The sequence below is a fragment of the Aquila chrysaetos genome, chromosome 9 (genome assembly GCF_900496995.4).
Source record: "Aquila chrysaetos chrysaetos chromosome 9, bAquChr1.4, whole genome shotgun sequence".
Taxonomy (NCBI): domain Eukaryota; kingdom Metazoa; phylum Chordata; class Aves; order Accipitriformes; family Accipitridae; genus Aquila; species Aquila chrysaetos.
Window position 1 is genome coordinate 31,735,352 of NC_044012.1, and position 14,925 is coordinate 31,750,276.

The 14,925-nt window shown below is 44.0% G+C and overlaps 1 protein-coding gene across 16 annotated transcripts in view; it reads left to right on the top strand.

The window, feature by feature from the left end:
• Nucleotides 1-14,925, top strand: part of KDM2B (lysine demethylase 2B) — a 127,483-nt gene that overhangs the window by 105,760 nt on the left and 6,798 nt on the right. For 13 of the 16 annotated variants that reach the window (XM_030024213.1, XM_030024214.2, XM_041125709.1 and 10 more), the window contains 5 exons: nucleotides 3,597-3,821; nucleotides 7,487-7,630; nucleotides 12,443-12,529; nucleotides 13,057-13,326; nucleotides 14,330-14,368. In XM_030024213.1, coding sequence (XP_029880073.1) covers nucleotides 3,597-3,821; nucleotides 7,487-7,630; nucleotides 12,443-12,529; nucleotides 13,057-13,326; nucleotides 14,330-14,368 — 765 coding nt within the window. The remainder of the gene's footprint in view (nucleotides 1-3,596; nucleotides 3,822-7,486; nucleotides 7,631-12,442; nucleotides 12,530-13,056; nucleotides 13,327-14,329; nucleotides 14,369-14,925) is intronic. The other 3 variants (XM_030024212.2, XM_030024220.2, XM_030024215.2) reach the window with 2 other exon arrangements.

Below are 14,925 nucleotides of genomic sequence, written 5' to 3' on the forward strand. Positions count from 1 at the left end.
AATGGCTTTGTAGTTCATAGTGTATTACATTTGATGGCCTAAGTTTACTCCTAGTACCCAGGTGCTGTAGAGGCCATGCTGTGTCTGCTTCAGGGGCAGGAGTAGTTACTTTTGTCTGTTGCATAGCAGTAATGGGGGGGGGGGGCAAAAAAAAACCCAAACCACAAAAGAAAAAAACCTAGCAGGATGTCCTGTTAACATGTCTTGTTTTAGAGGGCAGTGCAAGTCCACCAGCTTTCTAGGTATCAGTGTAATAGAGGTAGGTATTTAGTATATTAATCCTAATACATTTCAGCAGCTGCTTGCACAGCCTTTGTTAGGAGCTTGGGAGAGTGGTTGTCATCACTTCAGCATCCTTCTACCCCTCCTTTGAAGATTGTTCCTGTGGCCAGAGAATTATGGGCACAGTTTCTGTGGAGGTGCTGGAGAACATAGGGGATTGCTTGTGATAGTATTTCAGGCAGGCTCTGTCTCAACTCCCTGGTGGTTGTAAGATTTAAGAAAAAAACCCTCTTCAAGTTTGGTATAATCTTTCTTTTCTTGACAGTTCTCAGAGGTGGCTGCTGGTGACTACAGAGTCAGCAGGGACAGGCTGTGCTTGAGGGTCTCAGCTCATCTCCTTGGGGAAAGGATATGATAGGATATGCTATGCAGGTGGGAGACTATATTGGTCGAGAACCTAGTTTAGGGCTTAGTGTGTCACCCAGTCCTGAGCTTGAGGCTGTGGAGCTGCTGTTTGCTGGCCACCGTGGTAAACCCAGGTTAAGGAATGCCATCCCCTACCACTTGCTTATTATTTGCAAGACAGCTCCACAGAGTTGTGCTAGGAAGATGGCAAATTGCAGTACAGAGATGGGAACAGGAGCTGGGAAGGAAATATTTACCTAGTTTTGCTAACAGGGCTTGTACATTGTAAAACTGCAGTCTGAGCTGGAAATCCTGCAGCATCTCTTCACTAACATTGACTTGGAATTTACCTGGCTGTCTGCCATGTGCTAAATAAACCCCAAGTCATGTTGGAGGCTCCTTCTACCCCCTTGAATCCCAGCCCCTTTCTGGGATAGCAACCCACAGGCCAGATTTTCTTCTGTGGAGGTTTTTAAGCGACCACTTTGGAGCCCCTTGAAACTAGATACTAGTGGGAATTCCTGTAAGGCCTCTCTAGCCTTGCTGGCTGCGACATCCTGGAGTGAAAACGTGGCTTGGATTGAGGATTGGTTGGTTGGTAAATTAGTACAAACCCAGCTAGTACAATTGCTTGAATTTCCTAATGAGCAGTGAAGAGGTCTGGGTAGGTAAAAAAATGTTACATACAGTCAGATCAGAGGTCTGCGCCTCTACCGTCTGCTGTGTGGTGATGATTTGTAAGGAAATCTGAGTTATGTGGAAGGGTCTGGCTTGAGACTTGTTCTTGTACCTTCACCTTCCTGCCTTCCTCCCCCCCCACCCAGGATTCTCAAATTCTGTGTTCAAGCGATGCCTTTTTACTGCTTGCATCTTTGCAGTGTCCTGGCGCTTAAGATGCTGTTCTCAGAATTAGGACTTGGCTCGTATTACTGTGGCAGAATCAGGAGCTGTCTTTCAGCTGGAAAAGTACCGAGTTTGATTTTTCCTTGAAAGAGATTGCATTTTAAAAAGACAATTCTGATGGTGTCATAACTGTTGTTTGCCTTCTTAAAAAACTTAATCATGTTCAAACCTAGTGGGAAGGAGTCAGATGCTCACGCAGAATCTTCCACGTGCTGTTGGCAGAGGGGAACTGCCCAGGTTGTTGTATGTATTTTGGTTTAACTTGTTCACGCTGCTGTTTAGCCTTTGGTTTGTGTGTCTCACTTTGCTTGCTAGTGGAAAGAGCCTCTAATAGAGAGAACGGAGGAGTGATTCATGCTGAGGAAGGAAATTATCTCTTATCTAGGTTGTCTCTAAGCCAGTCCTCCCAGAGCTGACTTTATCCTTGAGAGGCTGAAAAGTTGGTCTAAAAGGTAAATATTTATTCTTTAGAGTGTCTGAAATTGATCTGAAATCCCAGTGTCTGGTGTGGTTGCTGATGGGAAGGAAGCTATGCTTGTCTGTGTTCACACAGCATGGTGTGATTCAGCCTGCAAGCAGAACAAAAACTGTTCTGGAGGAGCATAACTAAAAACTTGCTGAAATCTGTGTAACCTCGTCAACTAAGCAATGTTTTCTCCCACCTCAGTTACAATAGTAGGTCTGTGGAAGAGAAAGCTAAGAGGTCTAGCTCCTGGCTTCTCTGCTGTCCCAGCATCGAGGTTTGTGAGATGGAGACTGTTAAAATATCAGCATTCTTCTGCATCTTAGAGAAAGTCACTGGAGCTTTGCTAAGTCAGCTGGGAGGAAGATCAGATACTAAGCAAAGTGGCTTTTCTTCAGCGTTGTATAGTAGGACACTTAGGGAGGCTTTTGTAGTACTGAGGAGAATGTTTCCGTACCCTTTTAAAAAACTGCGGTGGAAATTCTGCATGACTTTCTATAGCCAACCTGCCCCTGCCTTGGTGATTGCCCAGAATTCAGCAGGAACAGAAAGTGAAACTGGCTGGTCTGCTGGTCATATGCTGAGGTGTGCAGAAGGTGGAAAAATTGTATAAATGCTAAACCAGATGAACTTTGCAGTCCTATTATTATCATTTTTATGGAGAAAGCTGTCAGTGGTTAAGAGTGAGCCAAGCCAATTCTTGTGTAATTAGCCCCATACAATTAACATGGTATTTAGCGATGTTTGGCTTGAGCTGTAAGTTCTTGTGTATAACAGGGAGTTTCTGATGAGAACATGAAATTTAGATACCCAGAGTGAATATGTTGCAGTTAACCTAATAATTTAAAATCTTTTCACGCTCCTTTAGCTTCTGGCTTAAAGGTCATTGAAATCTAGTCCTGGGAAGCCCTTTTTAGCCTTTGCATAGCATCAGTTAGTGTTCTATTTTTGACCACTTGCTAGTATTGGATATGAGGAGAGCTACTTTGGAAGTGTTTTGTAGTATTTGTGTTATATTTCCTATTTTATCACTTGGCATCACTTGGTTCATACTCTCCTGGTTTTTTTAGGGAGATTGCTGTGGCTTGAGCCATTGCTGCTGAGTGTTTCGCTGCTGTACCTAACCTCAAAATTACTTTTGCTGCCTCTTTGGATTCTTCTACTTCCAGCGGAGGAAAGTAGACTTTCTGGCTTAACCTGAGCACAATCCGAAGAGCTCCCTAGCCCAGAGCTCAGCAATAGCGCAGATCATTTCTTGACCTAAGCCAAGCATGTCACTTGGGACCTGGTCCTGCATTGAGCTGTGTGTAAATTGATTCTCCCTGCCCTCCTGTTGAACTAGGCTTGCTGTAGGTTTGGGATCTCTCGTTTATACCTTGGTTTCTTTGTCTTTTTACAATGCATCTTTTCTTGAAAAGGTAATGGAACCCCTTTAGCTACAAGAGTGATTGTATGCATCTGCTGAGTATTACCCATCTGTGTATAATTCTGATACATCTGTCAGTTTTACATCTAAGATGTATACAACTCCTGTCCAAGGAAGGTCTGTAGTTTAGACGGTAAGTGGGATGTGCGATTAACCTTGTGTGTCTGGCTCTTTCAGAACAGGGCAGTCGGACGGCCCAAAGGGAAACTGGGCACTGCTTCTGCAGTGAAGCTTGCAGCTAACCGGACAACCGCTGGAGCACGTCGGAGGAGGACGCGATGCCGCAAGTGCGAAGCGTGTCTGCGGACAGAGTGCGGCGAGTGTCACTTCTGCAAAGACATGAAGAAATTTGGGGGACCTGGCAGGATGAAACAGTCCTGCATTATGAGGCAGTGTATTGCAGTAAGTGTACCTGTTGCTACAGCTTGTTCAGAGATTTCTTTCCTATAGCTGTGTCTCCTGGTGACAAGGTGTGGATCTGAGAGCTCCACTCTGAGTAGGCTCTAAAGTGCATCAGACAAAACAGTGTAATCCCTGCCCTCCCAGTTCAGATCTCTTCTTCCCATTGCTTTTCATCCTCCCCAAATCTTAAACCAGAATGCTACTAAAACTTAGTAGTACAGCTTTCATTCTCAGCAATATAGAAGTGGAGATTATCAGTACACCAGAAATTGGCACTCAAATCACACTGACATTCTGGGATTTGGGGGAGAAGGGGAAGAGTGGGAAGTTCTGATTCAAAGGGAGAAGAGGCCTGTTTGGTTTGGATCTCTGAATTTCTTGAGGAAAAACTGCCTTGCAACTATCTTTACTGTCTTAACTACTTAACCGAATTAAGATGTGGAGAAATCTTTGACTGGCATCCTCCAAGATTTTTGGCGTTGGTGACCCCAGCCCCAGGCTACTTGAGATCTGAATTTCAATTTGTTTGCTGTTACCTAGGCATATAGCAAGAAGTCTGATCCAGATGAGCCAATGAGCCATCAAGCTAGGGTCTTGTCTTCCTCAGGGACTGGAAATGGCTGACAGGGGATGAGCATCAGAACAGGACAAGCAGGCAGTGAAAGACAGTTTCCTGGGCTCCTCTGGTACATTGCTTAGAAGCTTCTTGAGTCATAAGTGATAGCTTTGTATTTAACAAATATGGACAAATTAATCTTCCGCTAAGTTGTCCGAGGAGCTTTGGAATCCATTGCTTTCATACTGACTGTTGTGGAGCTTCTCCTCAGGTCTCATGTCTGCAGTGCCCCCATTCAAGGGTAAAAATTAGCTTTAGCTTTTATCTTAATTCTTTGGAACGTCTTGTTTATGCTGTTGTTAAGGGTTTGGTTTGGGGGGGGGAGGGGTGTTTTTTGTTTGTTTGTTTTTTTTTTTTTAAGGAAAGGAATGTTGTTTATTCATAACTGAAATATCACCCCATCTATACTGATTTCTCTCTTAACTCTTGTTACAGTTCCTTTCATTTAGGGTTGTTTTTTTTCTTTAATTCTGATGAGGAAACTGAAGTGGAGGCATTAAGTGACTTGGTCTGATACTGATAAAACACTGATAAGCACTTAAGGTTTCCAGCAGTTGCTCCATGTCCTGTTCCAAGCCATGCACTGTTCTTGACATAGAGGATTGGATTCAGCTCTGCTGGATCTTTCAGTAAAGTACATAGAATATCTACCTTTCCGCAGAGTGCTTTTGCAGCTCAAGTGTCTTTTCTTTGAACACTTGATTTCCTGGAGTGTGGCATGAATTGGAACAGCGTGGATGAAGAATTTATTATTCTCCAGGGGGAATAAATAGTGAAATGGTGCTGCCTTTTTAGTGGAGGGATTAAATTAGGGCTGCAGTGTTCTTTCTTGTCCTCACTGGTGAAGGAAGCTTTCCTACTAAGCTGTTTTACTCTTGATAACACAGGCTGAGCCTTTTGGAGATGAACTGGGTTCTCTCCTGGCTGAGTGTAGTCATCCTCTCATCCCCTGTCTTCTAATGAAGAAGTATTTTTCTTCTTGGGTGTCTGCAGTTTTGTTTCCAGAAGCTGTGGTTAGTGCACAGGACTTGGTAGCTGATGTGTTCTGGTTCCTTGTCCCACCCTTGCATGCACTCAAGAAGACATCTCTGCCCTTCGTAGGTTCCCATTGGTGTAAATAGCGGGGGAAGTATTACAGACTTTCTTAAGAGCATCCAAAGCATAGAAAATTAGCAGGTTGAACTCTTGTAAATTTTAAGGGTGCTTTACATTTCTATAAGCAGTCCTATTGTCTTTACTCTTGTTCATTATGTTCTCTAACAATTACGGTAGTAATATATTGTGGTACCTATCCAACAGCTTCCAGCCAAAAAAAGCCCAAAACACCAAAGTAAGGCTCTGTGGAAGTAATGATCCCTACAGTTCTGAAATTGTGCTTTCCTCTGGTTAATAACATTGACAATATTAACTAGATGTAGACTTTCATTAAACTCAGAAGTCTTAAGAGAGCCTGTACTGCCGTGTGGAGAACAGGAAACTCCTCTGCATTACTAGTTCAATCAAGAAAGGAAACGGGAGTGCCTGGGACACTTTATGCTGCATTGAATAGGTCTGAAGGGAGTGTGGGGGTTTGCTGGGAGGACAAGTTGTGACAGCATGGCTGCTGTTCTAGTCTGTCAGTGGGACTGAGCTAGTTGGGGCACAGAGGAGATTCCCTAGATACCCTTGCTCCCAGGGAGAAAAATTGTACTGCTCCTGGGGTGTTTGTTCTTGTGTGTGGATATAAATACTTGTTGTGTGGGAGATCGGACAAAACAAGTGGACAGACCTCTTATAGCTCTGGACAACTTAGCTTTTCTCTGGTTTACCTGCTGGTGGAATGGGATCCTGGGGATTTCTATTTTGTGCTTGGAGGAAGGGTGGGAATTAAATAGCATTTGCAAAATGCTTTTAAAATGGAGTGTGGGTAAGTACTGGCATGAGAAAGCAGGAAAGTGTTGCTGTAGCTAATGTATCAGATGTTGGTGTGTGGGGCAGCACACTGTACTCTGTAATGGCTTACTATAGCTAGGTTTTTCCCTGTCTGAAACTTGCTGAAGGATGCACCGTTGCTGTGTAGATTTGGTTTGGTGTGCAAGTATCCACTTAGAGATTTTATTCACTGTATCTACAAGACATCCTTGCTGTGAAAAGCCACAACTCTGCCTCTGGCTGCTTAATAGTTAAGCGCTTTCAAACTAATCGATTGCATTGCACATTATGGCGAGGTTCTTATGAGGATCTTCCTTTTCTTTCTTGTAATGAGGCTTATGCTTTATTGCTGCAAACCAGAAGTTTGTTCCTCATTAGCACAAAGGTGGCTTTTTAATTAGACTGGCATTCAGTGCTTTGACATGGGTGACAGATATGTGAGGTGCTGCAGTTCCCTTTCTGCCTGAGCAAAAGACAGAAAAAAAATCAGTGCGGCTCTCACTTGTGACACTTGCAAGAGAGGAATTCTCTTTTTAAGTGTCTATGTAGTGCTTTTTGCAATGCTCAAGTTGGGAGCAGGGCCCTAGATAATAGACTGTCAGTCAGGAAAAGGTCTGTTCTTGGTTCTGTTGTGGGCTTGCTGCGAGACCTGGATTGGGTCCCATAACATCTGTCTGCCCTGCTTGTAAAATAGAGGAGCTGCCAAATTGCTAGTCAGATTGTGAAGCTTAATGGATGTGAATAGTGATGTTCTAGGTTGCTTCTTTTCCCTGCCTTTGTACACTAGTGAAGTGACTTGCATGCCAATGTCTGTGTCAGCTCACAGATTCAAGGGACCCACAAAAAAAACATTTTCATCCATCTCTGGGGTGCCCCATGAATCCATGTTGCTACAGGGAGGGCACTTTCACTCCATGAAACATCCTGTGATGCTTGATCCAAGTACCCAGCCCCGATTGTTACCAGTTTTTCTTGCTTTCGTTGCTCTGCTGGGCTGCAGTCTTCAGCAGTTTTTCACAATTAATCCTTATTTATCTCCTCTTTGAAATGAGGGTACTGTAAATGCACATTGAGTTCTTGTGTTTCCTTTATGTCTTCCGTGTCCTGATCAAGATTTCTTTCTGATCTGTGTAAACAGCCGGTGTTGCCTCATACTGCTGTGTGTCTGGTGTGTGGAGAAGCTGGGAAAGAGGACACTGTGGAAGAGGAGGAGAGCAAGTTTAATCTCATGCTAATGGAATGCTCCATTTGTAATGAAATCATACACCCAGGATGCCTTAAGGTGAGTACAACGATGTGATGCATGTTGGAAACAAAAACTGGATTAGTTACCACCTTAATGTAGAAGTAGTGCACAGAAATTGGAAAGCTTTCACGTTTTCATCTTTGGAAACTTAAGCGAGCAAAGAGTTGGTGTGAGAAGCAGGCTGATAGCCATGGCACACGCAGCCCTGACTGGCAGGCGGGGATGCTTTGATGTAACAGCATGCCCTGTAAGCAGAGACTCTTGCTTTGGACAGCCTCTGAAATGTGTGTGCATGCAAATGTCTTGTGGGATTTTTTTTTTTTGTTTGGTTTGGTTTGTTTTTCTTTCTTTCTTTTTTGCCTCTTGTTTAAGGAAGTGAGGAGTTTTCAGTTGGGATGGGAAGCTCAAGAGGACAGGGAAATCTGCCTGTACATTAGGATGAGTTAGTCACAATCCTTGTATCGGTAGCTCCTTCCTGTGTCCCACAAAGTACAAATGAGTAGTTTGCAGTTTGTGTTTGTCCAGGCACAGATGTGCCTTTCGGTGGCAGCTGGCTTTAAAGGTACTACGAGCAAATGTTGCAGTAGGAAGACTGCAGCTCTAGAGAACAAACTGAGCAAGTTTCAGGCTGCAGGAGTGCTCACCCTTGGCTGACTTGAGTCCTGTGAGCAGCTGTATTCTTTGCTGGTAACAAAAGTGTCATTTTGGGCATATCTTTGTGTATTAGCATTTAGAAGCCTCCTTTCTCCAGAGCTGGTTTGTTTCAGCTGATCAGCCATTTCCTGTTGCTGATTTGTTTATGGTTAAAGTGAATTGCCAAAGCAAATGTATTTTGACATACCATGCCCCAGAAGGCAGCTTTTGGCCCTTCTGGGATCTCTGGGAGGAGAGGTTTCTTCCTCATGCAGGCCCAGGCTGATGCTCTCCTGGCCTGTTATTTTTCTTGCCCTGTACATAGTATTGCACCAAGCTATGTGCATGTCGTTTATTAGAGCAGAAAGTAGGTAGCTGGCAAACCAGAACTGTAGCTGTCTCCCTGATTCATGAAATTGGTGCTCAGAGCTCCTGCCACAGATGGGCTCTGAAAGGGAGTTTTGCTTGCTTGGCTCTGCTTAAAACAAGGCTTCAGGGGCTGATGAACCGAGGGAAGGAGCTGCTCGTTTTCAGAGGTACCTTGGTTTTGGCTTGTAGCTGCTGGTTTGCTATTCCAGTCCTTCCTGAAAGTGCCCTGCGCTCTCCCATCTCTTGCTTTGCAGTGTCAGTGACACTTCATGGCTAAGTTCAGAGAACATGATTGTTGTCTAGTGGCAGTTCAAGCATGGTTTCCTTTCCCTGTACCACATTTGGGACTAGTTGCACAGGATGTGGGTCAGATCTGTGAAATCAAGCAAGTGCTCTTTGTTCTTTTATGCATGTGTGGTGTTCTGAGTGCTGTTTTGGTAATAGGAACAATATTGCTTTGGGTGTTTCTGAAAATTAAGCAGTAGGAGATTTACAGTGTGCCTTGTGTGTCTTGTATTTTTATTTCTCAATGCTTCTGTTGAGCTGAAATCATGGGGTAACTGGTACTGTTTATTTAATGAGACAAAAGGGCACTGGTAGGATTTCAGAATCATCTTGGAAGGCGAGATGAGGCTATGCACAGTGGAACAGCAAAAGGAAAATGGAGCCTCTTCCTTGGATCCCTCCTTGCTCTTTATTCCCAGGTTCCGTGATCTTCTGTGAGACAAAAACATGTTGCTGTGTTTACATCGTGCTCAAGCCCTTGACATGGGCTTAAGCCCAGACGATGGAGCCCATAAGTAGTCCTTGTGGGAAGTGCCTTTGAATGCAGACACAGCCCCAGGGCAGCTGCTTCAGCTGTCCGCCAAGAGAAAGTCCCTTCCTGTCCTACTCGGTAAACAGGCAGTAGTACATGTGAACTGTTGGTCATCTCCAATTAAATGTTTGGCAAATGTACTTTTTGGGGAGACTGATATAAACTGGATCAGTGAAGGGAGTGTCCTTTCCTGACTTACTCCCATGTGGAATGAATTCTCTCCAAGACACATCTCTAAAGCTTGTGGAGTAGTTTGGCACGTGCAGTGGCTAATTTGTACTCCAGGGCAGGTTGTTCCTGGTTTGAAGTCCATCCTCTTCCAGCTTCCTGATTTGGCTGTACATGTTTGTGGTGGGTTTTCTCCACGAAAAAGGTGTCAGAGGATGACCTCTGTAAGGAGATTAAGGGTAGCTCAGGTGCGTCTGTGCTCTGACACACTCGGAGCCTTGAGGGGCTTCTGTGGGTGCCTCTTGCTGGGGGAGCCCTGGGTACCAGAGCATGTTAGGTGCTTGCGTTGGAACCACGCTAAGGACAGCCAGGATGTTCCATGTTCCATATACTGAGAAGTGTCATGGGAGGTTTCTGATATGCTTCTTTCCTTGAAAATACAGTACCAATACAAATGCTCGTTTTGCTGAAGAGTTTCTTATGAAAATGATCTTGGCAAGCGTTTTGCAAGCACAGCATCATTTCCAGAGGGAGCTAGTGAGATTTTTGGAGGAATATTGCCTTTCGTTGCTACAGAGCATTTGAGTTGAACGAATATTGATGATTTCTTTCTTGCTACATCTCAAATTGCTAGTAATGCTGGTTAGTACATGTGAGTGCAGTATCTGATGCTGTTTCTTTAAAGAGAAGGGGTTTCTTTTCCCCAGTAGGAGCCTGTTCATTTTCATCTTAGGTGGATATAGTGATGCTGATGGAAAAGGTGAATATTCAGGTGCCTTGTCAGAGGAGCAGAAATACAAAGACCTTTTCCAGCACAGCTGCACTGGTGCCCATGGCTTCAGCCCAGGTGTGTCTCACTGCCTATGTTGTTTCAGTCTTGGCACTGCCAGAATTCATGGCTCTCAGTGATGTCAGATCAGCATCCTGGGGTCTCCATATTCCCTAACAAGAAGACTTCACAGTAGCCTAGTCTTATGTTTAGACTCTCTGAATTGCTGACCTTGTGCTGCAGGTACGTTTCTGAAGATGCCTCACACTATGGCTCAGACAACCACCTGCTGTTTGTAGCAAACACTCAGAACTGGCTCCCACCCAGCCTGAAAGGCTTGGGACAGATTCAGTGGCAGGTCTGTGTGTGTCTAATTAGTTTTCTTACAGTTCCTCACATCTGTTCAGTTCCTTGAACTTCACAGAAGGGACAGAGCTGCAATGCTTTCCCTTCGGTAGCATTTGTTCTATATTCAGTGCGGGAAATAACTTGTTCCCAACTTGGGCTTGGGCCAGGAATTGTTCCCCTGAGGCAGAGATGTATACAACAGCTCCTGGAGTATCTTACACCTACCATGGGAAAGAAGGTTCAAAGGCACACAGTTGTGATAAAACCAGTATTTAAATTCTGCCCACTTCATTTACTCATTTATTAACTCCAGAAGACTTGGTGAGAGAGACTGACATGTCATCAGTCTCGCTAGATGGTGAAACTAGAATGGCTGCTGTCTGGCTCAGGGACTTGAGGAAGCAATTCCCCTAAAACCAAGGGTTTGCTCATGCTCAGCTAGTGCATTTTCACGGAGCTGGGAGGAGAGGAGGAAATGTTTCAGAAACATGAAAAATCTGCAGATCTCTGCCCCTGCCTGTTTCAGCAGCAGTCTCCTGCTACTGTGCTGCTGATGCCAGTGCCCAGCTATTTGTCTTGACAGAAGCATGTTTTTGTTGTCTGCAATAGTAATAAATTAATCTTTCTTACCCCTCCCCCCCCCCCCGGCTTTTTTTTCTGAATATATAACTAAACTCTTAAATGTGAATGTGCCATCAGTGAGCGTGTGTGTGTGTGTGGAGAGTGTTTTTAGCTTAGCTCTACTTTTCATCCTCAGTTTCATTCACAGAAATGTCTTTTCAGAAACACCTATCTCCTCTTTGGAAAGTAATGCGGGCTTCTGTATGGAAATTCAGAAACCAGCAGCTTTTCAACTGCGTAGGGCAGGGCTGTGCTTTTATTGTAGTGTAACAACACCGAGTGTGCATCTTCTCTTTCAAAAAGCAAAATGTCACAGTCTTTCAGAGGTAGTGAAGCAGTAAGCATTTCTCTTCCTCACGCTAGCTGGGTAACTGTGGGTGTGAGAAGCCTTAAAAATGCTTTCATGTGTCCAGTCTTCTTGAATAAAAGTGCCTGTTCTCCAGCTGACTTGGCAACCATCATTTTTATTGGCACATGGGCTTGAGGGCTGGAGACATGGGACTGCTAGTTCTGATCCATAAAGAAAAATATTCTAAGGAACACTTGATTACAGTGGAGGGTGCTATGCTTCTAAAAATGCTGAACAGTATTAATGTATGTGAGAATGTGCATATGGGAAAAATCCCTTCCTATTAAAAGATCGGACTGTGCCTTACTCCGGGAGGGGACTGGACAGGACTGAGCTTTGCAAATAAATGGTGTGGGAGGACATTTGGAGATGGCATGATTCCAGTCCATGGTTTTGGTTTGGGTTGTTGGGGTGTTTTTTATTGTTTTGGTTTTTTGCAAGAGCAGAATGCGCCCTGTGTTAATTGCGATTGTCATTGACCTTCATAAAAAGGCCAGACCTGAACCCTTTGTCAAATACCAATTTGGCCAGCATGCTTTCCTCCCCTGCTGACATCATCATAAGGGTAATTGTGCAGGACCGAGGACTTGCTCAGCACCAGCAGGATGGTGCAGCACCTGTGGTGATCTGTGTTCCTTTTCTGCAGCCATTGGGAGGGCAGCAGCCAATCAGAGAAAATTGAGCTGTACAAAATGCCTTTAAATGATCTACCTGTAGACTTTTGCAGCTTTTTGCAGCATGATTGTGAATTAAGTTGTACTTCTCTTTCACCAGGTGAAGGAATCAGATGGTGTGGTTAACGATGAGCTGCCGAACTGCTGGGAGTGTCCAAAGTGCAACCATGCAGGGAAAACTGGAAAAGTGAGTTTAATGGGAATAAGTGGTGCTGGAATGAGATACAAAATCTCAGGCATTCCCTCTGGCTTGTAGATATAATTTTGCCCAGTACCAGCTTTTGATTTTGTGCTTAATTGAGTTGAGTCGAAGGAAATAAGCTGATGGCATTCTATTCTTTAATAATTTTTGTATTTTTGTTCCACGTACCAATACTTCACCTAGAACCTGGGGAATATTTAGGTTAGTTCTGTGCACTGCTGCATGTTAATTTCTAAGATGAAAATACTTCTTCAAAAAAACAAAATCCAGAGGCAGTTATGCAAAACCTGAAGTGTCTGTTGGAATTAGTGAAACATTATTTCTTTGCAAACTAAGACAGACACTTGCAAGTGTGTAGTTACAAGAAGGTTCAAACTACTTTAACTCCTTCCTAAAAATTTTGTCTCTTACAAAGTGATCAACCCACCAATGTTGGAGTGTTGGAGGCAACTTAGATAAAGAGCTGAGAAAGGCGTAAGATATAAAGTTTGTTTGTGTTTTGTGTCTCTTTGGCGTACAAGCAAAAGCGCGGACCAGGATTCAAATACGCATCAAATCTCCCAGGCTCCTTGCTGAAGGAACAGAAAATTAACAGAGACAATAAGGAAGTAACAGATGCTGCAAAACGGAAAGGGGATTGTGAAGAAACTCCCAGGCGGAAATCGGAGGAACATTCCAAAAAGACTCAAGTTGACTCAATACTGAGGAGAAAGTCAGACGAAGTGCATCTGTGGAGGAAAAGGAAATTTGAGAAACCCCAGGAACCCACTATGAGAAAGCGGGTATGACAAAACACTCTTTTCATGTGCTTACACAGATGCGTGTGGGCTGGTTGGGGCTGATGTCTCTTGCCTTCTGGCTTATAGCTCATCTTGAAATCCCAGATTGTTACAAAAGAAACTGCAATGTTTTACCTTCCTTTCTGAAAACTGCTAGTCTAACAGGACAGTAGTTTGAGCAGTGACACTTGGGTTGATGTTCAGAGGCCAAAAATGCTGGGCTATGGCTGTTGTTTTATTCAAAATACTGGAAAACCCACTTTAACTGAAAAGTCTTTTACAAGATGCTTGGAGTAGGAACAAGATGAAAATCAATTTTTAATGGAAACTTTTCCATCTCTACCCACTTGGTGGCGCATGGCAGCTTGTTTTGTGGCTGATTCAGCGATGTACAATACTCATAACCCATCAGAGCACCTTTAGAAACGATACTTTCTGTAGCCTGCAGAGAGGAGGAGCTGCTCACAACAGCAATGTAGACAGCTTTTCCCTGAATTTGACAGTCGGAGCCCTTGGGCCAGGCAGGGACATTCTGAATTGTCATGTGGATTGCAAAATATGGTACTTGGGATATACAGAAAAGCTTGTTTGCAGGGGTAGAAATGAGGACCTAGATTTAATGTGTCTCATGAGTAAATGGCTGATGGCTTTAAAACTGGAATCAGTGGCTGGTTTTGTATTGCATGTGTAGTTCATGAGGAGTGGCAGTCAGTCCGCCCTGCAAGGCTTGACAGTGGGAACGCTACAGTACGGTAAATGTAGTGATTGGTGTTGCTTTGATGGAGTGAGAGCGCAAAATTCACAATACCAGTTTATGCATATCTGCTTTCTGGCCATGCTTTCCTTTTCCCATCCCTTCGGACTCACTGCAGTGTTTATGGATGGCTTGAATTGCTCCATGAAAGCCCCCCAGTGTGTGAGGAAGGCACTGTGGATCACCAAACCTTCATCGGACAGCACAACAAGTGTCGTGTTTTGGGGTTTTTACTTTTCTTTCTTCCAACAGCTAAAACTTGGAAAAGAAGACAAACTCTTCAGGAAGAAGGTACTTTGCCTTTTTAATAGATGTGTTCTGAATCCCTTTTAATCCCTTCTCATGTGAGCTGAATGGTGAGCCAGTTTCTCTATCAGTCATGTCTTTGTGTCACTGCAGGCTTTTTTATTACTCCATTTACATCTTGAAATTAGAGATCTCTCTCATGGAAACCTTTACGCTCCAGGATAGTTTAGCTGCAGTATCTGATTTTGTTTTCTGTTCTGGTGTCCCATATTAAAATACAGCAGCAAGCTGTGTTTTGATGACCCGAGGAATAAAATTCTGTTTCTGTACTGATGTTTCGCTCTTGCTGCATGGTTGAATCTTGCCCCAGCCACACAGCCCCTCAGCAGTCTCTACCACAGCACATCCCTGGAGTCCCCCGCTGACACCCCAGGGAGCCAGGGATGACCTGGCACACAAGTATTGAATACCTCTCACAGTCTGCCACGATAACAGAAGTCCAATAACTTTAAACTAAGTGCTTGTCAGTACCCAGTGTGAAGGATGCTGCAAGCTGCCAGTAGTCTGATGTTGTAATTTTTTTATTCTAACCTGTCATTAAC